Source organism: Stigmatopora argus, chromosome 1 (genome assembly GCF_051989625.1).
Source record: "Stigmatopora argus isolate UIUO_Sarg chromosome 1, RoL_Sarg_1.0, whole genome shotgun sequence".
In the NCBI taxonomy this organism is placed as follows: Eukaryota; Metazoa; Chordata; class Actinopteri; order Syngnathiformes; family Syngnathidae; genus Stigmatopora; species Stigmatopora argus.
In genome coordinates, this window is record NC_135387.1 from 18,643,220 (window position 1) to 18,664,550 (window position 21,331).

Below are 21,331 nucleotides of genomic sequence, written 5' to 3' on the forward strand. Positions count from 1 at the left end.
GGTCTAAAAAGAGCAGTTAAATGCTTTAAAACAGTGGAGGAAAGCTCTTTTCAAAAGTGCAAACTAATATCTGCTCCTTTCCTCTACAGAAGTATTATGGTGTGGATTATAAATGGGGTCACATTGAACAGTGGATGGTACGACCACGGCATGAGCGGCTAGCGCATGAAAACCTCCTACCTCCTATTTTTCACCCCTAAAACAACAACCCAGTATAAAAGAGTTGTTTTGTGTTGACTTTATCATTGTGCTTTTTAAATAAATTGCTGTCCAGTGGTTTGATATTGTGCAAATGTTCCCATTTACGATGGATGTCACTAGTCTAGATGCACCTGTATGGAGGTGGAAAGATTTTAAGAAGTCATCTCCACTGCATGTCAGCTTTTTATTATGATTGCTGTTTGTGCCCATTTAGCAGTGATGAAGGTCTGCCACATTCTAATTTTACTTTCAAGCTTTGCTACGTGGTCGTCATATATTATTTTTAATTAGTCTTATTTGGAATGTTTGTGTTTTTCAATCTGCATGACAGGCATCGTATTAAGCATTTCACGTCCTGTAATTGTCCTTCTGTGTGACTCCTGACTACATGGTAACATCTTCCTCTCTTTCTTTTCTTCTTCGCGGCCTTTCAGGAGGAAGGCGAGCGCTATTCCCGCCACTCACGGAGAATTGCTTCGGTCTGTACCTTTTCAGCCTTTTTTCTGCTGTCATACCCTTTCTTTGGAGAAAATTTTACTCATGGAAAAAAAGCAGAGAAATCCCCGGGCAATGTGTCAGCACATCAGCAATGCATTTTTTGACGCAGTCTGTTTTTGTCTGTGTTTTCAGCTGTCAGATGATGAAGAGCGGATGTCCGTGGGAAGTCGTGGCAGTCTGAAGGTGACTTTATTTCATTAGGCCCACTTTGAATTTAATAGGCCTTCTCTTTCTTTTTCTGCCTCTACTATGTCTTTTTACTAAGTATTCACCCTCTATGTATCGTTTGGTTCCATCCACCTATCTCTGCTCCTTGTCCTCCTTTGTCCTCTACTTTTTGCACCCAAGCCTTCAGACTACAGCTCTTTTCTTGGTTCATGCTCCCGGGCATCCTCTCGAGCTAGTTCAGCTCGTGCAAGCCCTGTGGTAAGCTTTGTTTTGTCCCGTAAATTTGGATGTTTTTACATCTGACTGGGAATAAGTGTGTTGGTTTAGACCAGGGGTCGGGAACCTTTTTGACGAAGAGAGCCACAAACAATTCATATTTTCCAATGTCAGTCCTTGTGAGCCATACTACAAATTTAAAAGTCAAAATACATACAGACGCTCCCCTACTTACAAACGCAATTGGTTCCGAGCGATTGTTCATAAGTTGAATTTGTTTGTAAGTTGATTCAGTGCTATATTTTGTATTATAATTTATGTTTAAGGCCGATATAAGTATATTGAAGGTTTATATAAGTGCATTTGTATGTTTAAGGCTTGTATAAGTAACACACATTGGTTTGTACTGAAAAAAAAACATTTAATAAAATGGAGAGAATATGTACAGTACTGTAGAGAGAGAGAGAGATTTATGTATTAGAAACTGGCCAAAAGAAGCGACCTAATGACGATTGCACAGTTTTCTTCTTTTTTTCATCATAAATGATGCAGTAGCACTGTATGGCATCATTCAATTGATTTGCAAACTTTGTGCAACGTTCAATTTTTGGGTCCTGCTGCTCGATCTTTCTGTTTATAAATGGTACTGACGGTCGAACGATTCAATGCCCGTGAAACGCTCACCACTCTCACGCGCATCAAGCTTCGTTATTATTGCCACTCGTTTCAAATGAAATGGCTTGCCTCTTCCTTGCAACTCCCTCAATAGAAGCCTTTAGCTTTTTACCAAGCATATTCAATATTGGATGCATGAGATATTTAATGATACAAATGAAAAAGGTTCTTTGCACACTGGAGATACATTCACGCACTTCCGCACTGCAACGAAGAAGAAGGTAGATGCTGGGTGAGCTGAGCTCTCACAGCGCCAGGCGTCGGTATTAGCGGCGGAAAGAAGTACTACTCCGAAAAAGGCGCGAAATACAAAATTGGACTTGCGAACATTTTTGGACTTGAACGCAATTTGCAGACATGTTCGTATGTACCGTTGTTCGTAAGTTGAATGTTCGTAAGTAGTGGAGCGTCTGTATATAGTAAGGCTTTTTTCTTTAAAAAATCGACATATTATAGTAAGGCTAAGAAAGTCGGAGAATAAATCTGACTTCTGATTCTTCTCCTAGTTATTGCTGTGGTCCAGTGGCAAAAATATTGGTTCAGAACTTGAGGTGGGAATCAGGAGTGAGTTCAATTCCACTCTTTGCAATTCACAAATTGTTTATTGAGGTAATGAAAAGGATAAATATAGCTTCCAATCACTTCATTTCAGAAGTCACTGTGGTCCAGTTGCAAAGACAAATGGTCAGAACTTCTGGTGGACTCAAGTTCAAATCAGGAGTGTTCAATTCCACTCTTTGCAATTCTCAAATTGTTTATTGAGGTAATGAAAAGGATAGATATAACTTCCAATCACATCATTTCAGAAGTCACTGTGGTCCAGTGGCAAAGACAATGGGTCAGAACTTCAGATGGACTCAAGTTCAAATCAGGAATGAGTTCAATTCCACTCTTTGCAATTCTCAAATTGTTTATTTAGGTAATGAAAAGGATAAATATAACTTCCAATCATGTATAGGCGGGCCGCCTCGTGGTGTAGTGGGTAAGTCACCTGCCTGCGACGTGGGTGTCGAGGGTTCACGTCCCGGTGTCGCCAGTCAACGACTCTATGGTGTCGGCAGTCAGCCGAAGGCTGACCGGAAATATTGTTTTGCTGAAAAAAATGACTAAGTCTTTATTTGAATGAAAAAAGGATTACCCATTTACTGAACTACTAGTGCAGTGATTAGTCAAACGAGAGCAGGATTCGAACCCCATCTCCCACATGGCAGTCAAATCCACTAACTTGAGGTCTGTCTGACCCATTGTCTTTGCCACTGGACCACAGTGACTTCTGAAATGAAATGATTGGAAGTTATATTTATCATTTTCATCACCTCAATAAACAATTTGAGATTTGCAAAGAGTGGACTTGAACTCACTCCAGATTTGAACTTGTGTCCAACTTCAATTTCAACCCATTGTTCTTGCCACTGGACCACAGTGTCTTCTGAAATGATGTGATGTGATTGGAAGTTATATTTATCCTTTTCATTACCTCAATAAACAATTTGAGAATTGCAAAGAGTGGAATCAAACTCACTTCTGATTTGAACTTGAGTCCACCTGAAGTTCTGACCCATTGTCTTTGCCACTGCACCACTGTAAAGTTGGAAGTTGTATTTATCCTTTTCATTACCTCAATAAACAATTTGAGAATTGCAACGAGTGGAATTGAACTCACTCCTGATTCCCGCCTCATGTTCTGACCCAATGATTTTGCCAGTGGACCACAGCAACAACTAGAAGTTAAGAATCAGAAGTCAGATTTATTCTTCTTATTATACATGGTCATTTTTTTAAGAAAAAAGCCTTACTATACATGGTCTTTTTTGTAAATAAAAAGCCTTACTATACTATGTCGTTTTTAAAGACAAAAAAGCCTTACTATACTGTGTCGTTTTTAAAGAAAATAAGCCTTACTATACTATGTCGTCTTTAAAGAAAAAAGCCTATACTATGTTGTTTTTTAAGAAAAAAGCCTTACTATACTATGTCGTTTTTTACGAAAAAAAGCCTTACAATACTATGTCGTTTTTTTTAAGAAAAAAGCCTTACAATACTATGTCATTTTTTAAGAAAAAAAGCCTTACTATACTATGTCGTTTTTTAAGAAAAAAAGCCTTACTATACATGGTCTTTTTTAAACAAAAAAGCCTTACTATACATGGTCATTTTTTAAGAAAAAAGACTTACTATACATGGTCTTTTTTGTAAATAAAAAGCCTTACTATACTATGTCGTTTTTAAAGACAAAAAAGCCTTACTATACTGTGTCGTTTTTAAAGAAAATAAGCCTTACTATACTATGTCGTCTTTAAAGAAAAAAGCCTATATTATGTTGTTTTTTAAGAAAAAAGCCTTACTATACTATGTCGTTTTTTAAGAAAAAAAGCCTTACAATACTATGTCGTTTTTTTAAAGAAAAAAGCCTTACAATACTATGTCATTTTTTAAGAAAAAAAGCCTTACTATACTATGTCGTTTTTTAAGAAAAAAAGCCTTACTATACATGGTCTTTTTTAAACAAAAAAGCCTTACTATACATGGTCATTTTTTAAGAAAAAAGACTTACTATACATGGTCTTTTTTTGTAAATAAAAAGCCTTACTATACTATGTCGTTTTTAAAGACAAAAAAGCCTTACTATACTGTGTTGTTTTTAAAGAAAATAAGCCTTACTATACTATGTCGTCTTTAAAGAAAAAAGCCTATACTATGTTGTTTTTTAAGAAAAAAGCCTTACTATACTATGTCGTTTTTTTACGAAAAAAAGCCTTACAATACTATGTCGTTTTTTTAAAGAAAAAAGCCTTACAATACTATGTCATTTTTTAAGAAAAAAAGCCTTACTATACTATGTCGTTTTTTAAGAAAAAAAGCCTTACTATACATGGTCTTTTTTAAACAAAAAAGCCTTACTATACATGGTCATTTTTTAAGAAAAAAGACTTACTATACATGGTCTTTTTTGTAAATAAAAAGCCTTACTATACTATGTCGTTTTTAAAGATAAAAAAGCCTTACTATACTGTGTTGTTTTTAAAGAAAATAAGCCTTACTATACTATGTCGTCTTTAAAGAAAAAAGCCCATACTATGTTGTTTTTTAAGAAAAAAGCCTTACTATACTATGTCGTTTTTTACGAAAAAAAGCCTTACAATACTATGTCGTTTTTTTTAAGAAAAAAGCCTTACAATACTATGTCATTTTTTAAGAAAAAAAGCCTTACTATACTATGTCGTTTTTTAAGAAAAAAAGCCTTACTATACATGGTCTTTTTTAAACAAAAAAGCCTTACTATACATGGTCATTTTTTAAGAAAAAAGACTTACTATACATGGTCTTTTTTGTAAATAAAAAGCCTTACTATACTATGTCATTTTTAAAGACAAAAAAGCCTTACTATACTGTGTCGTTTTTAAAGAAAATAAGCCTTACTATACTATGTCGTCTTTAAAGAAAAAAGCCTATACTATGTTGTTTTTTAAGAAAAAAGCCTTACTATACTATGTCGTTTTTTACGAAAAAAGCCTTACAATACTATGTCGTTTTTTTTAAAGAAAAAAGCCTTACAATACTATGTCATTTTTTAAGAAAAAAAGCCTTACTATACTATGTCGTTTTTTAAGAAAAAAAGCCTTACTATACATGGTCTTTTTTAAACAAAAAAGCCTTACTATACATGGTCATTTTTTAAGAAAAAAGCCTTACTATACATGGTCTTTTTTGTAAATAAAAAGCCTTACTATACTATGTCGTTTTTAAAGACAAAAAAGCCTTACTATACTGTGTTGTTTTTAAAGAAAATAAGCCTTACTATACTATGTCGTCTTTAAAGAAAAAAGCCTATACTATGTTGTTTTTTAAGAAAAAAGCCTTACTATACTATGTCGTTTTTTACGAAAAAAAGCCTTACAATACTATGTCGTTTTTTTAAAGAAAAAAGCCTTACAATACTATGTCATTTTTTAAGAAAAAAAGCCTTACTATACTATGTCGTTTTTTAAGAAAAAAAGCCTTACTATACATGGTCTTTTTTAAACAAAAAAGCCTTACTATACATGGTCATTTTTTAAGAAAAAAGACTTACTATACATGGTCTTTTTTGTAAATAAAAAGCCTTACTATACTATGTCGTTTTTAAAGACAAAAAAGCCTTACTATACTGTGTCGTTTTTAAAGAAAATAAGCCTTACTATACTATGTCGTCTTTAAAGAAAAAAGCCTATACTATGTTGTTTTTTAAGAAAAAAGCCTTACTATACTATGTCGTTTTTTACGAAAAAAAGCCTTACAATACTATGTCGTTTTTTTAAAGAAAAAAGCCTTACAATACTATGTCATTTTTTAAGAAAAAAAGCCTTACTATACTATGTCGTTTTTTAAGAAAAAAAGCCTTACTATACATGGTCTTTTTTAAACAAAAAAGCCTTACTATACATGGTCATTTTTTAAGAAAAAAGCCTTACTATACATGGTCTTTTTTGTAAATAAAAAGCCTTACTATACTATGTCGTTTTTAAAGACAAAAAAGCCTTACTATACTGTGTTGTTTTTAAAGAAAATAAGCCTTACTATACTATGTCGTCTTTAAAGAAAAAAGCCTATACTATGTTGTTTTTTAAGAAAAAAGCCTTACTATACTATGTCATTTTTTAAGAAAAAAAGCCTTACTATACTATGTCGTTTTTTAAGAAAAAAAGCCTTACTATACATGGTCTTTTTTAAACAAAAAAGCCTTACTATACATGGTCATTTTTTAAGAAAAAAGACTTACTATACATGGTCTTTTTTGTAAATAAAAAGCCTTACTATACTATGTCGTTTTTAAAGACAAAAAAGCCTTACTATACTGTGTCGTTTTTAAAGAAAATAAGCCTTACTATACTATGTCGTCTTTAAAGAAAAAAGCCTATACTATGTTGTTTTTTAAGAAAAAAGCCTTACTATACTATGTCGTTTTTTACGAAAAAAGCCTTACAATACTATGTCGTTTTTTTTAAAGAAAAAAGCCTTACAATACTATGTCATTTTTTAAGAAAAAAAGCCTTACTATACTATGTCGTTTTTTAAGAAAAAAAGCCTTACTATACATGGTCTTTTTTAAACAAAAAAGCCTTACTATACATGGTCATTTTTTAAGAAAAAAGCCTTACTATACATGGTCTTTTTTGTAAATAAAAAGCCTTACTATACTATGTCGTTTTTAAAGACAAAAAAGCCTTACTATACTGTGTTGTTTTTAAAGAAAATAAGCCTTACTATACTATGTCGTCTTTAAAGAAAAAAGCCTATACTATGTTGTTTTTTAAGAAAAAAGCCTTACTATACTATGTCGTTTTTTACGAAAAAAAGCCTTACAATACTATGTCGTTTTTTTAAAGAAAAAAGCCTTACAATACTATGTCATTTTTTAAGAAAAAAAGCCTTACTATACTATGTCGTTTTTTAAGAAAAAAAGCCTTACTATACATGGTCTTTTTTAAACTAAAAAGCCTTACTATACATGGTCATTTTTTAAGAAAAAAGCCTTACTATACATGGTCTTTTTTGTAAATAAAAAGCCTTACTATACTATGTCGTTTTTAAAGACAAAAAAGCCTTACTATACTGTGTTGTTTTTAAAGAAAATAAGCCTTACTATACTATGTCGTCTTTAAAGAAAAAAGCCTATACTATGTTGTTTTTTAAGAAAAAAGCCTTACTATACTATGTCGTTTTTTACAAAAAAAAGCCTTACAATACTATGTTGTTTTTTTTAAAGAAAAAAGCCTTACAATACTATGTCATTTTTTAAGAAAAAAAGCCTTACTATACTATGTCGTTTTTTAAGAAAAAAGCCTTACTATACATGGTCTTTTTTGTAAATAAAAAGCCTTACTATACTATGTCGTTTTTAAAGACAAAAAAGCCTTACTATACTGTGTTGTTTTTAAAGAAAATAAGCCTTACTATACTATGTCGTCTTTAAAGAAAAAAGCCTATACTATGTTGTTTTTTAAGAAAAAAGCCTTACTATACTATGTCGTTTTTTACGAAAAAAAGCCTTACAATACTATGTCGTTTTTTTTAAAGAAAAAAGCCTTACAATACTATGTCATTTTTTAAGAAAAAAAGCCTTACTATACTATGTCGTTTTTTAAGAAAAAAAGCCTTACTATACATGGTCTTTTTTAAACAAAAAAGCCTTACTATACATGGTCATTTTTTAAGAAAAAAGCCTGACTATACATGGTCTTTTTTGTAAATAAAAAGCCTTACTATACTATGTCGTTTTTAAAGACAAAAAAGCCTTACTATACTGTGTTGTTTTTAAAGAAAATAAGCCTTACTATACTATGTCGTCTTTAAAGAAAAAAGCCTATACTATGTTGTTTTTTAAGAAAAAAGCCTTACTATACTATGTCGTTTTTTAAGAAAAAAAGCCTTACAATACTATGTCGTTTTTTTAAAGAAAAAAGCCTTACAATACTATGTCATTTTTTAAGAAAAAAAGCCTTACTATACTATGTCGTTTTTTAAGAAAAAAAGCCTTACTATACATGGTCTTTTTTAAACAAAAAAGCCTTACTATACATGGTCATTTTTTAAGAAAAAAGACTTACTATACATGGTCTTTTTTTGTAAATAAAAAGCCTTACTATACTATGTCGTTTTTAAAGACAAAAAAGCCTTACTATACTGTGTTGTTTTTAAAGAAAATAAGCCTTACTATACTATGTCGTCTTTAAAGAAAAAAGCCTATACTATGTTGTTTTTTAAGAAAAAAGCCTTACTATACTATGTCGTTTTTTTACGAAAAAAAGCCTTACAATACTATGTCGTTTTTTTAAAGAAAAAAGCCTTACAATACTATGTCATTTTTTAAGAAAAAAAGCCTTACTATACTATGTCGTTTTTTAAGAAAAAAAGCCTTACTATACATGGTCTTTTTTAAACAAAAAAGCCTTACTATACATGGTCATTTTTTAAGAAAAAAGACTTACTATACATGGTCTTTTTTGTAAATAAAAAGCCTTACTATACTATGTCGTTTTTAAAGACAAAAAAGCCTTACTATACTGTGTTGTTTTTAAAGAAAATAAGCCTTACTATACTATGTCGTCTTTAAAGAAAAAAGCCTATACTATGTTGTTTTTTAAGAAAAAAGCCTTACTATACTATGTCGTTTTTTACGAAAAAAAGCCTTACAATACTATGTCGTTTTTTTTAAAGAAAAAAGCCTTACAATACTATGTCATTTTTTAAGAAAAAAAGCCTTACTATACTATGTCGTTTTTTAAGAAAAAAAGCCTTACTATACATGGTCTTTTTTAAACAAAAAAGCCTTACTATACATGGTCATTTTTTAAGAAAAAAGACTTACTATACATGGTCTTTTTTGTAAATAAAAAGCCTTACTATACTATGTCGTTTTTAAAGACAAAAAAGCCTTACTATACTGTGTCGTTTTTAAAGAAAATAAGCCTTACTATACTATGTCGTCTTTAAAGAAAAAAGCCTATACTATGTTGTTTTTTAAGAAAAAAGCCTTACTATACTATGTCGTTTTTTACGAAAAAAAGCCTTACAATACTATGTCGTTTTTTTAAAGAAAAAAGCCTTACAATACTATGTCATTTTTTAAGAAAAAAAGCCTTACTATACTATGTCGTTTTTTAAGAAAAAAAGCCTTACTATACATGGTCTTTTTTAAACAAAAAAGCCTTACTATACATGGTCATTTTTTAAGAAAAAAGCCTTACTATACATGGTCTTTTTTGTAAATAAAAAGCCTTACTATACTATGTCGTTTTTAAAGACAAAAAAGCCTTACTATACTGTGTTGTTTTTAAAGAAAATAAGCCTTACTATACTATGTCGTCTTTAAAGAAAAAAGCCTATACTATGTTGTTTTTTAAGAAAAAAGCCTTACTATACTATGTCGTTTTTTACAAAAAAAAGCCTTACAATACTATGTTGTTTTTTTAAAGAAAAAAGCCTTACAATACTATGTCATTTTTTAAGAAAAAAAGCCTTACTATACTATGTCGTTTTTTAAGAAAAAAGCCTTACTATACATGGTCTTTTTTGTAAATAAAAAGCCTTACTATACTATGTCGTTTTTAAAGACAAAAAAGCCTTACTATACTGTGTTGTTTTTAAAGAAAATAAGCCTTACTATACTATGTCGTCTTTAAAGAAAAAAGCCTATACTATGTTGTTTTTTAAGAAAAAAGCCTTACTATACTATGTCGTTTTTTACGAAAAAAAGCCTTACAATACTATGTCGTTTTTTTAAAGAAAAAAGCCTTACAATACTATGTCATTTTTTAAGAAAAAAAGCCTTACTATACTATGTCGTTTTTTAAGAAAAAAAGCCTTACTATACATGGTCTTTTTTAAACAAAAAAGCCTTACTATACATGGTCATTTTTTAAGAAAAAAGACTTACTATACATGGTCTTTTTTGTAAATAAAAAGCCTTACTATACTATGTCGTTTTTAAAGACAAAAAAGCCTTACTATACTGTGTTGTTTTTAAAGAAAATAAGCCTTACTATACTATGTCGTCTTTAAAGAAAAAAGCCTATACTATGTTGTTTTTTAAGAAAAAAGCCTTACTATACTATGTCGTTTTTTACGAAAAAAAGCCTTACAATACTATGTCGTTTTTTTTAAAGAAAAAAGCCTTACAATACTATGTCATTTTTTAAGAAAAAAAGCCTTACTATACTATGTCGTTTTTTAAGAAAAAAAGCCTTACTATACATGGTCTTTTTTAAACAAAAAAGCCTTACTATACATGGTCATTTTTTAAGAAAAAAGACTTACTATACATGGTCTTTTTTGTAAATAAAAAGCCTTACTATACTATGTCGTTTTTAAAGACAAAAAAGCCTTACTATACTGTGTTGTTTTTAAAGAAAATAACCCTTACTATACTATGTCGTCTTTAAAGAAAAAAGCCTATACTATGTTGTTTTTTAAGAAAAAAGCCTTACTATACTATGTCGTTTTTTACGAAAAAAAGCCTTACAATACTATGTCGTTTTTTTAAAGAAAAAAGCCTTACTATACTATGTCGTTTTTTAAGAAAAAAAGCCTTACTATACATGGTCTTTTTTAAACAAAAAAGCCTTACTATACATGGTCATTTTTTAAGAAAAAAGACTTACTATACATGGTCTTTTTTGTAAATAAAAAGCCTTACTATACTATGTCGTTTTTAAAGACAAAAAAGCCTTACTATACTGTGTCGTTTTTAAAGAAAATAAGCCTTACTATACTATGTCGTCTTTAAAGAAAAAAGCCTATACTATGTTGTTTTTTAAGAAAAAAGCCTTACTATACTATGTCGTTTTTTACAAAAAAAAAGCCTTACAATACTATGTTGTTTTTTTAAAGAAAAAAGCCTTACAATACTATGTCATTTTTTAAGAAAAAAAGCCTTACTATACTATGTCGTTTTTTAAGAAAAAAGCCTGACTATACATGGTCTTTTTTGTAAATAAAAAGCCTTACTATACTATGTCGTTTTTAAAGACAAAAAAGCCTTACTATACTGTGTTGTTTTTAAAGAAAATAAGCCTTACTATACTATGTCGTCTTTAAAGAAAAAAGCCTATACTATGTTGTTTTTTAAGAAAAAAGCCTTACTATACTATGTCGTTTTTTACGAAAAAAAGCCTTACAATACTATGTCGTTTTTTTAAAGAAAAAAGCCTTACAATACTATGTCATTTTTTAAGAAAAAAAGCCTTACTATACTATGTCGTTTTTTAAGAAAAAAAGCCTTACTATACATGGTCTTTTTTAAACAAAAAAGCCTTACTATACATGGTCATTTTTTAAGAAAAAAGACTTACTATACATGGTCTTTTTTGTAAATAAAAAGCCTTACTATACTATGTCGTTTTTAAAGACAAAAAAGCCTTACTATACTGTGTTGTTTTTAAAGAAAATAAGCCTTACTATACTATGTCGTCTTTAAAGAAAAAAGCCTATACTATGTTGTTTTTTAAGAAAAAAGCCTTACTATACTATGTCGTTTTTTACGAAAAAAAGCCTTACAATACTATGTCGTTTTTTTTAAAGAAAAAAGCCTTACAATACTATGTCATTTTTTAAGAAAAAAAGCCTTACTATACTATGTCGTTTTTTAAGAAAAAAAGCCTTACTATACATGGTCTTTTTTAAACAAAAAAGCCTTACTATACATGGTCATTTTTTAAGAAAAAAGACTTACTATACATGGTCTTTTTTGTAAATAAAAAGCCTTACTATACTATGTCGTTTTTAAAGACAAAAAAGCCTTACTATACTGTGTTGTTTTTAAAGAAAATAACCCTTACTATACTATGTCGTCTTTAAAGAAAAAAGCCTATACTATGTTGTTTTTTAAGAAAAAAGCCTTACTATACTATGTCGTTTTTTACGAAAAAAAGCCTTACAATACTATGTCGTTTTTTTAAAGAAAAAAGCCTTACAATACTATGTCATTTTTTAAGAAAAAAAGCCTTACTATACTAAGTCGTTTTTTTAAGAAAAAAAGCCTTACTATACATGGTCTTTTTTAAACAAAAAAGCCTTACTATACATGGTCATTTTTTAAGAAAAAAGCCTTACTATACATGGTCTTTTTTGTAAATAAAAAGCCTTACTATACTATGTCGTTTTTAAAGACAAAAAAGCCTTACTATACTGTGTCGTTTTTAAAGAAAATAAGCCTTACTATACTATGTCGTCTTTAAAGAAAAAAGCCTATACTATGTTGTTTTTTAAGAAAAAAGCCTTACTATACTATGTCGTTTTTTACGAAAAAAAGCCTTACTATACTATGTCGTTTTTTAAGAAAAAAAGCCTTACTATACATGGTCTTTTTTAAACAAAAAAGCCTTACTATACATGGTCATTTTTTAAGAAAAAAGCCTTACTATACATGGTCTTTTTTGTAAATAAAAAGCCTTACTATACTATGTCGTTTTTAAAGACAAAAAAGCCTTACTATACTGTGTCGTTTTTAAAGAAAATAAGCCTTACTATACTATGTCGTCTTTAAAGAAAAAAGCCTATACTATGTTGTTTTTTAAGAAAAAAGCCTTACTATACTATGTCGTTTTTTACGAAAAAAAAGCCTTACAATACTATGTCGTTTTTTTAAAGAAAAAAGCCTTACAATACTATGTCATTTTTTAAGAAAAAAAGCCTTACTATACTATGTCGTTTTTTAAGAAAAAAAGCCTTACTATACATGGTCTTTTTTAAACAAAAAAGCCTTACTATACATGGTCATTTTTTAAGAAAAAAGCCTTACTATACATGGTCTTTTTTGTAAATAAAAAGCCTTACTATACTATGTCGTTTTTAAAGACAAAAAAGCCTTACTATACTGTGTTGTTTTTAAAGAAAATAAGCCTTACTATACTATGTCGTCTTTAAAGAAAAAAGCCTATACTATGTTGTTTTTTAAGAAAAAAGCCTTACTATACTATGTCGTTTTTTACGAAAAAAAGCCTTACAATACTATGTCGTTTTTTTAAAGAAAAAAGCCTTACAATACTGTCATTTTTTAAGAAAAAAAGCCTTACTATACATGGTCTTTTTTAAACAAAAAAGCCTTACTATACATGGTCATTTTTTAAGAAAAAAGACTTACTATACATGGTCTTTTTTGTAAATAAAAAGCCTTACTATACTATGTCGTTTTTAAAGACAAAAAAGCCTTACTATACTGTGTTGTTTTTAAAGAAAATAAGCCTTACTATACTATGTCGTCTTTAAAGAAAAAAGCCTATACTATGTTGTTTTTTAAGAAAAAAGCCTTACTATACTATGTCGTTTTTTACGAAAAAAAGCCTTACAATACTATGTCGTTTTTTTTAAAGAAAAAAGCCTTACAATACTATGTCATTTTTTAAGAAAAAAAGCCTTACTATACTATGTCGTTTTTTAAGAAAAAAAGCCTTACTATACATGGTCTTTTTTAAACAAAAAAGCCTTACTATACATGGTCATTTTTTAAGAAAAAAGACTTACTATACATGGTCTTTTTTGTAAATAAAAAGCCTTACTATACTATGTCGTTTTTAAAGACAAAAAAGCCTTACTATACTGTGTTGTTTTTAAAGAAAATAACCCTTACTATACTATGTCGTCTTTAAAGAAAAAAGCCTATACTATGTTGTTTTTTAAGAAAAAAGCCTTACTATACTATGTCGTTTTTTACGAAAAAAAGCCTTACAATACTATGTCGTTTTTTTAAAGAAAAAAGCCTTACTATACTATGTCGTTTTTTAAGAAAAAAAGCCTTACTATACATGGTCTTTTTTAAACAAAAAAGCCTTACTATACATGGTCATTTTTTAAGAAAAAAGACTTACTATACATGGTCTTTTTTGTAAATAAAAAGCCTTACTATACTATGTCGTTTTTAAAGACAAAAAAGCCTTACTATACTGTGTCGTTTTTAAAGAAAATAAGCCTTACTATACTATGTCGTCTTTAAAGAAAAAAGCCTATACTATGTTGTTTTTTAAGAAAAAAGCCTTACTATACTATGTCGTTTTTTACAAAAAAAAAGCCTTACAATACTATGTTGTTTTTTTAAAGAAAAAAGCCTTACAATACTATGTCATTTTTTAAGAAAAAAAGCCTTACTATACTATGTCGTTTTTTAAGAAAAAAGCCTTACTATACATGGTCTTTTTTGTAAATAAAAAGCCTTACTATACTATGTCGTTTTTAAAGACAAAAAAGCCTTACTATACTGTGTTGTTTTTAAAGAAAATAAGCCTTACTATACTATGTCGTCTTTAAAGAAAAAAGCCTATACTATGTTGTTTTTTAAGAAAAAAGCCTTACTATACTATGTCGTTTTTTACAAAAAAAAAGCCTTACAATACTATGTTGTTTTTTTAAAGAAAAAAGCCTTACAATACTATGTCATTTTTTAAGAAAAAAAGCCTTACTATACTATGTCGTTTTTTAAGAAAAAAGCCTGACTATACATGGTCTTTTTTGTAAATAAAAAGCCTTACTATACTATGTCGTTTTTAAAGACAAAAAAGCCTTACTATACTGTGTTGTTTTTAAAGAAAATAAGCCTTACTATACTATGTCGTCTTTAAAGAAAAAAGCCTATACTATGTTGTTTTTTAAGAAAAAAGCCTTACTATACTATGTCGTTTTTTACGAAAAAAAGCCTTACAATACTATGTCGTTTTTTTAAAGAAAAAAGCCTTACAATACTATGTCATTTTTTAAGAAAAAAAGCCTTACTATACTATGTCGTTTTTTAAGAAAAAAAGCCTTACTATACATGGTCTTTTTTAAACAAAAAAGCCTTACTATACATGGTCATTTTTTAAGAAAAAAGACTTACTATACATGGTCTTTTTTGTAAATAAAAAGCCTTACTATACTATGTCGTTTTTAAAGACAAAAAAGCCTTACTATACTGTGTTGTTTTTAAAGAAAATAAGCCTTACTATACTATGTCGTCTTTAAAGAAAAAAGCCTATACTATGTTGTTTTTTAAGAAAAAAGCCTTACTATACTATGTCGTTTTTTACGAAAAAAAGCCTTACAATACTATGTCGTTTTTTTTAAAGAAAAAAGCCTTACAATACTATGTCATTTTTTAAGAAAAAAAGCCTTACTATACTATGTCGTTTTTTAAGAAAAAAAGCCTTACTATACATGGTCTTTTTTAAACAAAAAAGCCTTACTATACATGGTCATTTTTTAAGAAAAAAGACTTACTATACATGGTCTTTTTTGTAAATAAAAAGCCTTACTATACTATGTCGTTTTTAAAGACAAAAAAGCCTTACTATACTGTGTTGTTTTTAAAGAAAATAACCCTTACTATACTATGTCGTCTTTAAAGAAAAAAGCCTATACTATGTTGTTTTTTAAGAAAAAAGCCTTACTATACTATGTCGTTTTTTACGAAAAAAAGCCTTACAATACTATGTCGTTTTTTTAAAGAAAAAAGCCTTACAATACTATGTCATTTTTTAAGAAAAAAAGCCTTACTATACTAAGTCGTTTTTTTAAGAAAAAAAGCCTTACTATACATGGTCTTTTTTAAACAAAAAAGCCTTACTATACATGGTCATTTTTTAAGAAAAAAGCCTTACTATACATGGTCTTTTTTGTAAATAAAAAGCCTTACTATACTATGTCGTTTTTAAAGACAAAAAAGCCTTACTATACTGTGTCGTTTTTAAAGAAAATAAGCCTTACTATACTATGTCGTCTTTAAAGAAAAAAGCCTATACTATGTTGTTTTTTAAGAAAAAAGCCTTACTATACTATGTCGTTTTTTACGAAAAAAAGCCTTACTATACTATGTCGTTTTTTAAGAAAAAAAGCCTTACTATACATGGTCTTTTTTAAACAAAAAAGCCTTACTATACATGGTCATTTTTTAAGAAAAAAGCCTTACTATACATGGTCTTTTTTGTAAATAAAAAGCCTTACTATACTATGTCGTTTTTAAAGACAAAAAAGCCTTACTATACTGTGTCGTTTTTAAAGAAAATAAGCCTTACTATACTATGTCGTCTTTAAAGAAAAAAGCCTATACTATGTTGTTTTTTAAGAAAAAAGCCTTACTATACTATGTCGTTTTTTACGAAAAAAAAGCCTTACAATACTATGTCGTTTTTTTAAAGAAAAAAGCCTTACAATACTATGTCATTTTTTAAGAAAAAAAGCCTTACTATACTATGTCGTTTTTTAAGAAAAAAAGCCTTACTATACATGGTCTTTTTTAAACAAAAAAGCCTTACTATACATGGTCATTTTTTAAGAAAAAAGCCTTACTATACATGGTCTTTTTTGTAAATAAAAAGCCTTACTATACTATGTCGTTTTTAAAGACAAAAAAGCCTTACTATACTGTGTTGTTTTTAAAGAAAATAAGCCTTACTATACTATGTCGTCTTTAAAGAAAAAAGCCTATACTATGTTGTTTTTTAAGAAAAAAGCCTTACTATACTATGTCGTTTTTTACGAAAAAAAGCCTTACAATACTATGTCGTTTTTTTAAAGAAAAAAGCCTTACAATACTATGTCATTTTTTAAGAAAAAAAGCCTTACTATACATGGTCTTTTTTAAACAAAAAAGCCTTACTATACATGGTCATTTTTAAAGAAAAAAGCCTTACTATACATGGTCTTTTTTGTAAATAAAAAGCCTTACTATACTATGTCGTTTTTAAAGACAAAAAAGCCTTACTATACTGTGTTGTTTTTAAAGAAAATAAGCCTTACTATACTATGTCGTCTTTAAAGAAAAAAGCCTATACTATGTTGTTTTTTAAGAAAAAAGCCTTACTATACTATGTCGTTTTTTACGAAAAAAAGCCTTACAATACTATGTCGTTTTTTTTAAAGAAAAAAGCCTTACAATACTATGTCATTTTTTAAGAAAAAAAGCCTTACTATACTATGTCGTCTTTTAAGAAAAACGCTTTACTGTACATGGTCGTTTTTTTTTAAATAAAAAAGCCTTACTATACATGGTCATTTTTTAATAAAAACCCTTAATATACATGGTCATTTTTAAAGAAAAAAGCCTGACTATATATACATAGTATTTATTTTTTAAACAAATAAAAGCTTTACTTTACATAGACCACTTTTTTTTAAAGAAAAAGCCTTACGATGTCCAGCCATTCAAGTCATTTTGCATGGCAGCTTTACGTTTGTACCAAATCTCGGGGTATTCTTTGCTCAGTTATGAAGCACGTCTAATAAGATGAATAAATATTTGACATTATCGTCGACAAGGAAAAAGAGTGTCGCCAAACTTTCGTCAAAACATATAGTACATGTAAACGAGTGCCTTTTCAATTTTTTTTTTGTAATTTCACCACTTTAAAAGTGGAAAAAAACTGAATATTTTTCAAAGATTCTTATACTGTTGCTAATCATTGAGAGGATGCATTCCAGAAGAGTCTACTGCCAAAAAAAAAATGAAGATTAAAGCAGTCCGAGATGTAATATCTCAGTTCGGTCACCAGCGATTTCCATATTTTAGCTCACAGGTTAGCAAAGAGCCAGATGCACCCATCAAAAGAGCCACATGTGGCTCCCGAGCCATAGGTTCCCTACCCCTGGTTTAGACTAAAACTTTAGAGTCTTGTCTCTCCGCATGCTCATTGTTTATTAATTGTGCCAGTAAATCAGCAACTTTGACGTGGAACCTCATTTCCATGGCCTGTCTTTGTGTGCTTAGGTGGAAGAGAGACTGGACAGAGATTTTCTGGAAAAAGTAAGTCAACCTGAGAACAGTACCTAATCAGAAATCAGGCACGATCACATAATTTTAGCGGTATTTGCGGTACACCGCGAAAAACGGGGGACTATTGCGGAAATATTTTTCACAGTATTCCCCCGTTTTTCGCGTTTCGCGGTTTTTGCGGCACACTGCGAAAAACGGTGGACTACTGCGGATATATTTTTTAGTGTTCCTTCGTTTTTCGCAATTTTTCATGTTTTGCGGTTTTTGCGTTTTCCCAGTTTTTGGGTACACCACGAAAAACGGGGGACTACTGCGGAAATATTTTTCATGAAAAATATTTCTGCAGTAGTCCTGGTTTTTCGCTGGGAATAATTTATTGAATTGCATTGACCCTTTTCCACCATTCTCAGGGCCCTAGGACAGTACTGAACCTTTCTTCAGCCAATCTATCTTCACCAGGGGGGGGCTCTTCTCGTAGGGGAAGCTGTGACACCTCGGTCTCCATCGAGATGGAGGCGTCGATGAGGGAGATGAAGGTACCAACATTTCAACAGTTCCTCATTGTTGATCAAGAAATTTGATTTGACATAGATGTGTAATATCAGTTAAATCCTCTTTTTATTTGCAATGAAACTGTAATAGTTGTTCTTGCAGCAGATAAAGACTATACCTGCAAGTATTCTTATATTTCCTAAATGTGGACACATTTCTGTCGTTTGTGGCGATTTCATATACCGCATACTGGATATTCCAATTCTTAGCTCTTTTCAGAGTTATGTTTACTTTGAAAGTATCGTCAGATGAAAGTGGACAAAAAATGAAAAAGATGTTTTGCTCGCTTTGAAGCCAGCTGTGTCTCCTTTCAGTACTCGTATATTTTAAATGTTTGACATTGTTTCTATGTCGTCTCAGGGCTCTGTGGCAGAGGCAGAGGAAAAGTATCGCAGAGCCATGGTTTCAAATGCTCAGCTGCACAACGATAAGTCAACGTTAATGTATCAGGTGGAAACGCTTCGGGAGGAACTGAGCGACATGGAGGAGCTGCTCTGGGAGGCGCGACGGCACTCTGACGAGTGCACCAAGGTCATTAGGTCGATGGGATGTCAGATTGAATGGTTTGAATGTTTCTAACACTGATGGAGAAGTACTCACTCAAAGAATGAGTGTGCACTCTTGTAGCTATGTCCTTTTCATTTTTCTAATGGATTCTCACTTCAGTGTATTCCGGCTACGTTTGCAGGCATACGAGCGTGAACGAGACTGTCACATAGTCCTTCAGTTCCAGTTTAAAAAGATGGAAGACACTATGAAACGTAGTGAAGAACTACTGATGGTTAGTTCAACACTAAACACACACACACACTCACACAAAATGGGCAAAGCGGAGTGCTTCTCACGTTCTGCTTCTTTGTGACCTCGGCAAGAAGAGCATCTTCTATGGGAAAACTGACCACCTTTTAATGAGCTTTTAACAACAAAGACTTTGCTTTTCTCTTTTCTTCTTTCTCTATTCCTTCCCTGCACACCCAGGAGGTGTCACAGTTACGAGCACAAACACACGCTTACTCTCAGGAGGTGTCTGACTTACAGGAAGCTCTGCAGTGGAAGGAAAAGAAGATTGCGGTATGACGTAATCAAGCGGCAAAACATTGCGAAAAACATTCGACAAAAGTAAATCGAGATAACAACAACAACAAAAATGCAGATTTGGATTCCACTAAATGTCACACTAATATTGCTGCTTATCCATTAACCTTTCTTGACCCACTTTTTCTTCTTGCTCCTGCTATGCCACTTTGCTCCCAACTGGTCATCCTTCCTTGGTCCCTGTCAGGCATTAGAGCGTCAGAAGGAAATCTCTGACATCATTCAGATCGAGCGCGACCAACTCAGTGTTGAGGTGTTCAGACTCCGGGATGTTCTCAAGGTACTTAAGTAGTTACGTGGTGGATTCGCCGAATCACGTGGCATGGCATCTCATAAGAAGTTTTTGTTGCCTTTGGTTGTTGTTGTTGGTTTTTTTTTAAATTAGGTCGCCCAATTTGGTGAATGCTGGTCGGTGAGCCATCACTTATTATGATTTTTGTTTAATATCTCTAAATCAGAAATACGGGGATGTCGTTACTCCTGAAGTCGCAACAAATGGGGGCCTGAGTTTGGAAGAGCCTCAGGATGAATTGGACAACAGCTTTGCTTCCCGGTTGACAAAGGAAGCTCCAGGAAGCAGAGAGAGCATGCTGGGTAAGGATCCTGCCAGAAAACATGTCGTATCACCTGTCTTTGATTCAGTCAATATAGTAAAACAGGGATGGCCAAACAACAATAAAAGTGTGGTCGTGAAATTCCACACTCATTGTGTGGCATTTGCATGGTTTCCTTGGGATTGCGTGGGTTTTCTCCGGGTACTCCGGTTTCCCGCGACATTCCAAAAACATGCAGAGTAGGCTGGTTGAAGACTCTAAATTGCCACTAGGTATGAGTGTGTCTGAATGGTTGTTTGTCTACAATTGCCCTGCGATGAATTCCACGCTCTCCATGGTGGAATAATTGTCTGTGCTGTTTGTTCCATTGTGTCCTTGGTGGTCTTGCAGGCAACATGACACCCTGCCATTGTCAAAAAAGTTCTCCTCCACAGTCCATCAGCTTCCAGAACGTACATGGTTCAATCACGAGCCGACAGGCCCGCGTGCCCTTGAAATGTCCAGTCACGAAACAGGCCGTGAAACTCAATTCTGGACATGAATTGACTTTTAAACCTAAAGTCAAAGCATCTGCAGACTCACAAAACGAATCCCCATTGTCCGAATATCAGCACGAAAGCTGTTTAAGACATCCTCCCATCTCGCATGTTTCTGAGATATGTGAAATAACTCCTAAAGAAGCAGATCATCCCAAGATGACTGACTTAACTTCAGTGGAGTCTGTTTTTTCAGATAACACGTCATCTCTTGAAGACTTACTCACAAATAATCCATCATCATCTGCGACCCCCGCTACTGTCAGTCAAAATTATACGTTCAGAAGGTTTTTTGAGGAAGTCAAAGCCATGGTAGCTCCGGAATGGATGCTGCTGAAACTCCCAGAAGGAAAGCGATTTGAGGAGCAACCAAATACAAAGGCAATCCAGGAGCCTTCATTGGCAGACATGGACAGTTGTGAGGAGGCCCATGAGCAGATAGAGATGTAATCATCTGCAAAACTGCAGGAATCAGACCTCAGTCTAATCATTGGGAAATATTGTGGAAACATGCTCAAGCATGCAAAATCCTAAATTATTTAGCTTATCACCTTTGGTGTAATTTTAGCGTCGATGTTTAATTCCCTTATCTACCACTTATTGTTGTGTATCTTTTTTTT

The 21,331-nt window shown here is 31.3% G+C and overlaps 1 protein-coding gene and 1 long non-coding RNA gene across 9 annotated transcripts in view; one reads left to right on the forward strand and one right to left on the reverse strand.

Moving 5' to 3' along the window:
* Window positions 1-21,331, forward strand: part of lrrfip1b (leucine rich repeat (in FLII) interacting protein 1b) — a 28,247-nt gene that overhangs the window by 3,715 nt on the left and 3,201 nt on the right. Inside the window, exons 3-13 of one of the 7 annotated variants that reach the window (XM_077606305.1) lie at window positions 90-137; window positions 636-680; window positions 832-882; window positions 1,048-1,125; window positions 17,969-18,004; window positions 18,385-18,510; window positions 18,887-19,057; window positions 19,215-19,307; window positions 19,505-19,597; window positions 19,809-19,901; window positions 20,080-20,215. In XM_077606305.1, the coding sequence (XP_077462431.1) occupies window positions 90-137; window positions 636-680; window positions 832-882; window positions 1,048-1,125; window positions 17,969-18,004; window positions 18,385-18,510; window positions 18,887-19,057; window positions 19,215-19,307; window positions 19,505-19,597; window positions 19,809-19,901; window positions 20,080-20,215 (970 nt within the window). The remainder of the gene's footprint in view (window positions 1-89; window positions 138-635; window positions 681-831; window positions 883-1,047; window positions 1,126-17,968; window positions 18,005-18,384; window positions 18,511-18,886; window positions 19,058-19,214; window positions 19,308-19,504; window positions 19,598-19,808; window positions 19,902-20,079; window positions 20,216-21,331) is intronic. The other 6 variants (XM_077606318.1, XM_077606311.1, XM_077606334.1 and 3 more) reach the window with 6 other exon arrangements.
* Window positions 2,655-3,434, reverse strand: LOC144078176 (uncharacterized). 2 transcript variants are annotated; one of them, XR_013301192.1, is made up of 4 exons: window positions 3,422-3,434; window positions 3,281-3,339; window positions 3,120-3,187; window positions 2,655-3,031 (listed from the first exon to the last, which is right to left on the reverse strand). It is a non-coding gene; the product is annotated as an uncharacterized LOC144078176 (long non-coding RNA). The 2 variants fall into 2 exon arrangements; XR_013301193.1 differs by having other exon boundaries at window positions 2,656-3,031; window positions 3,281-3,331; window positions 3,422-3,432.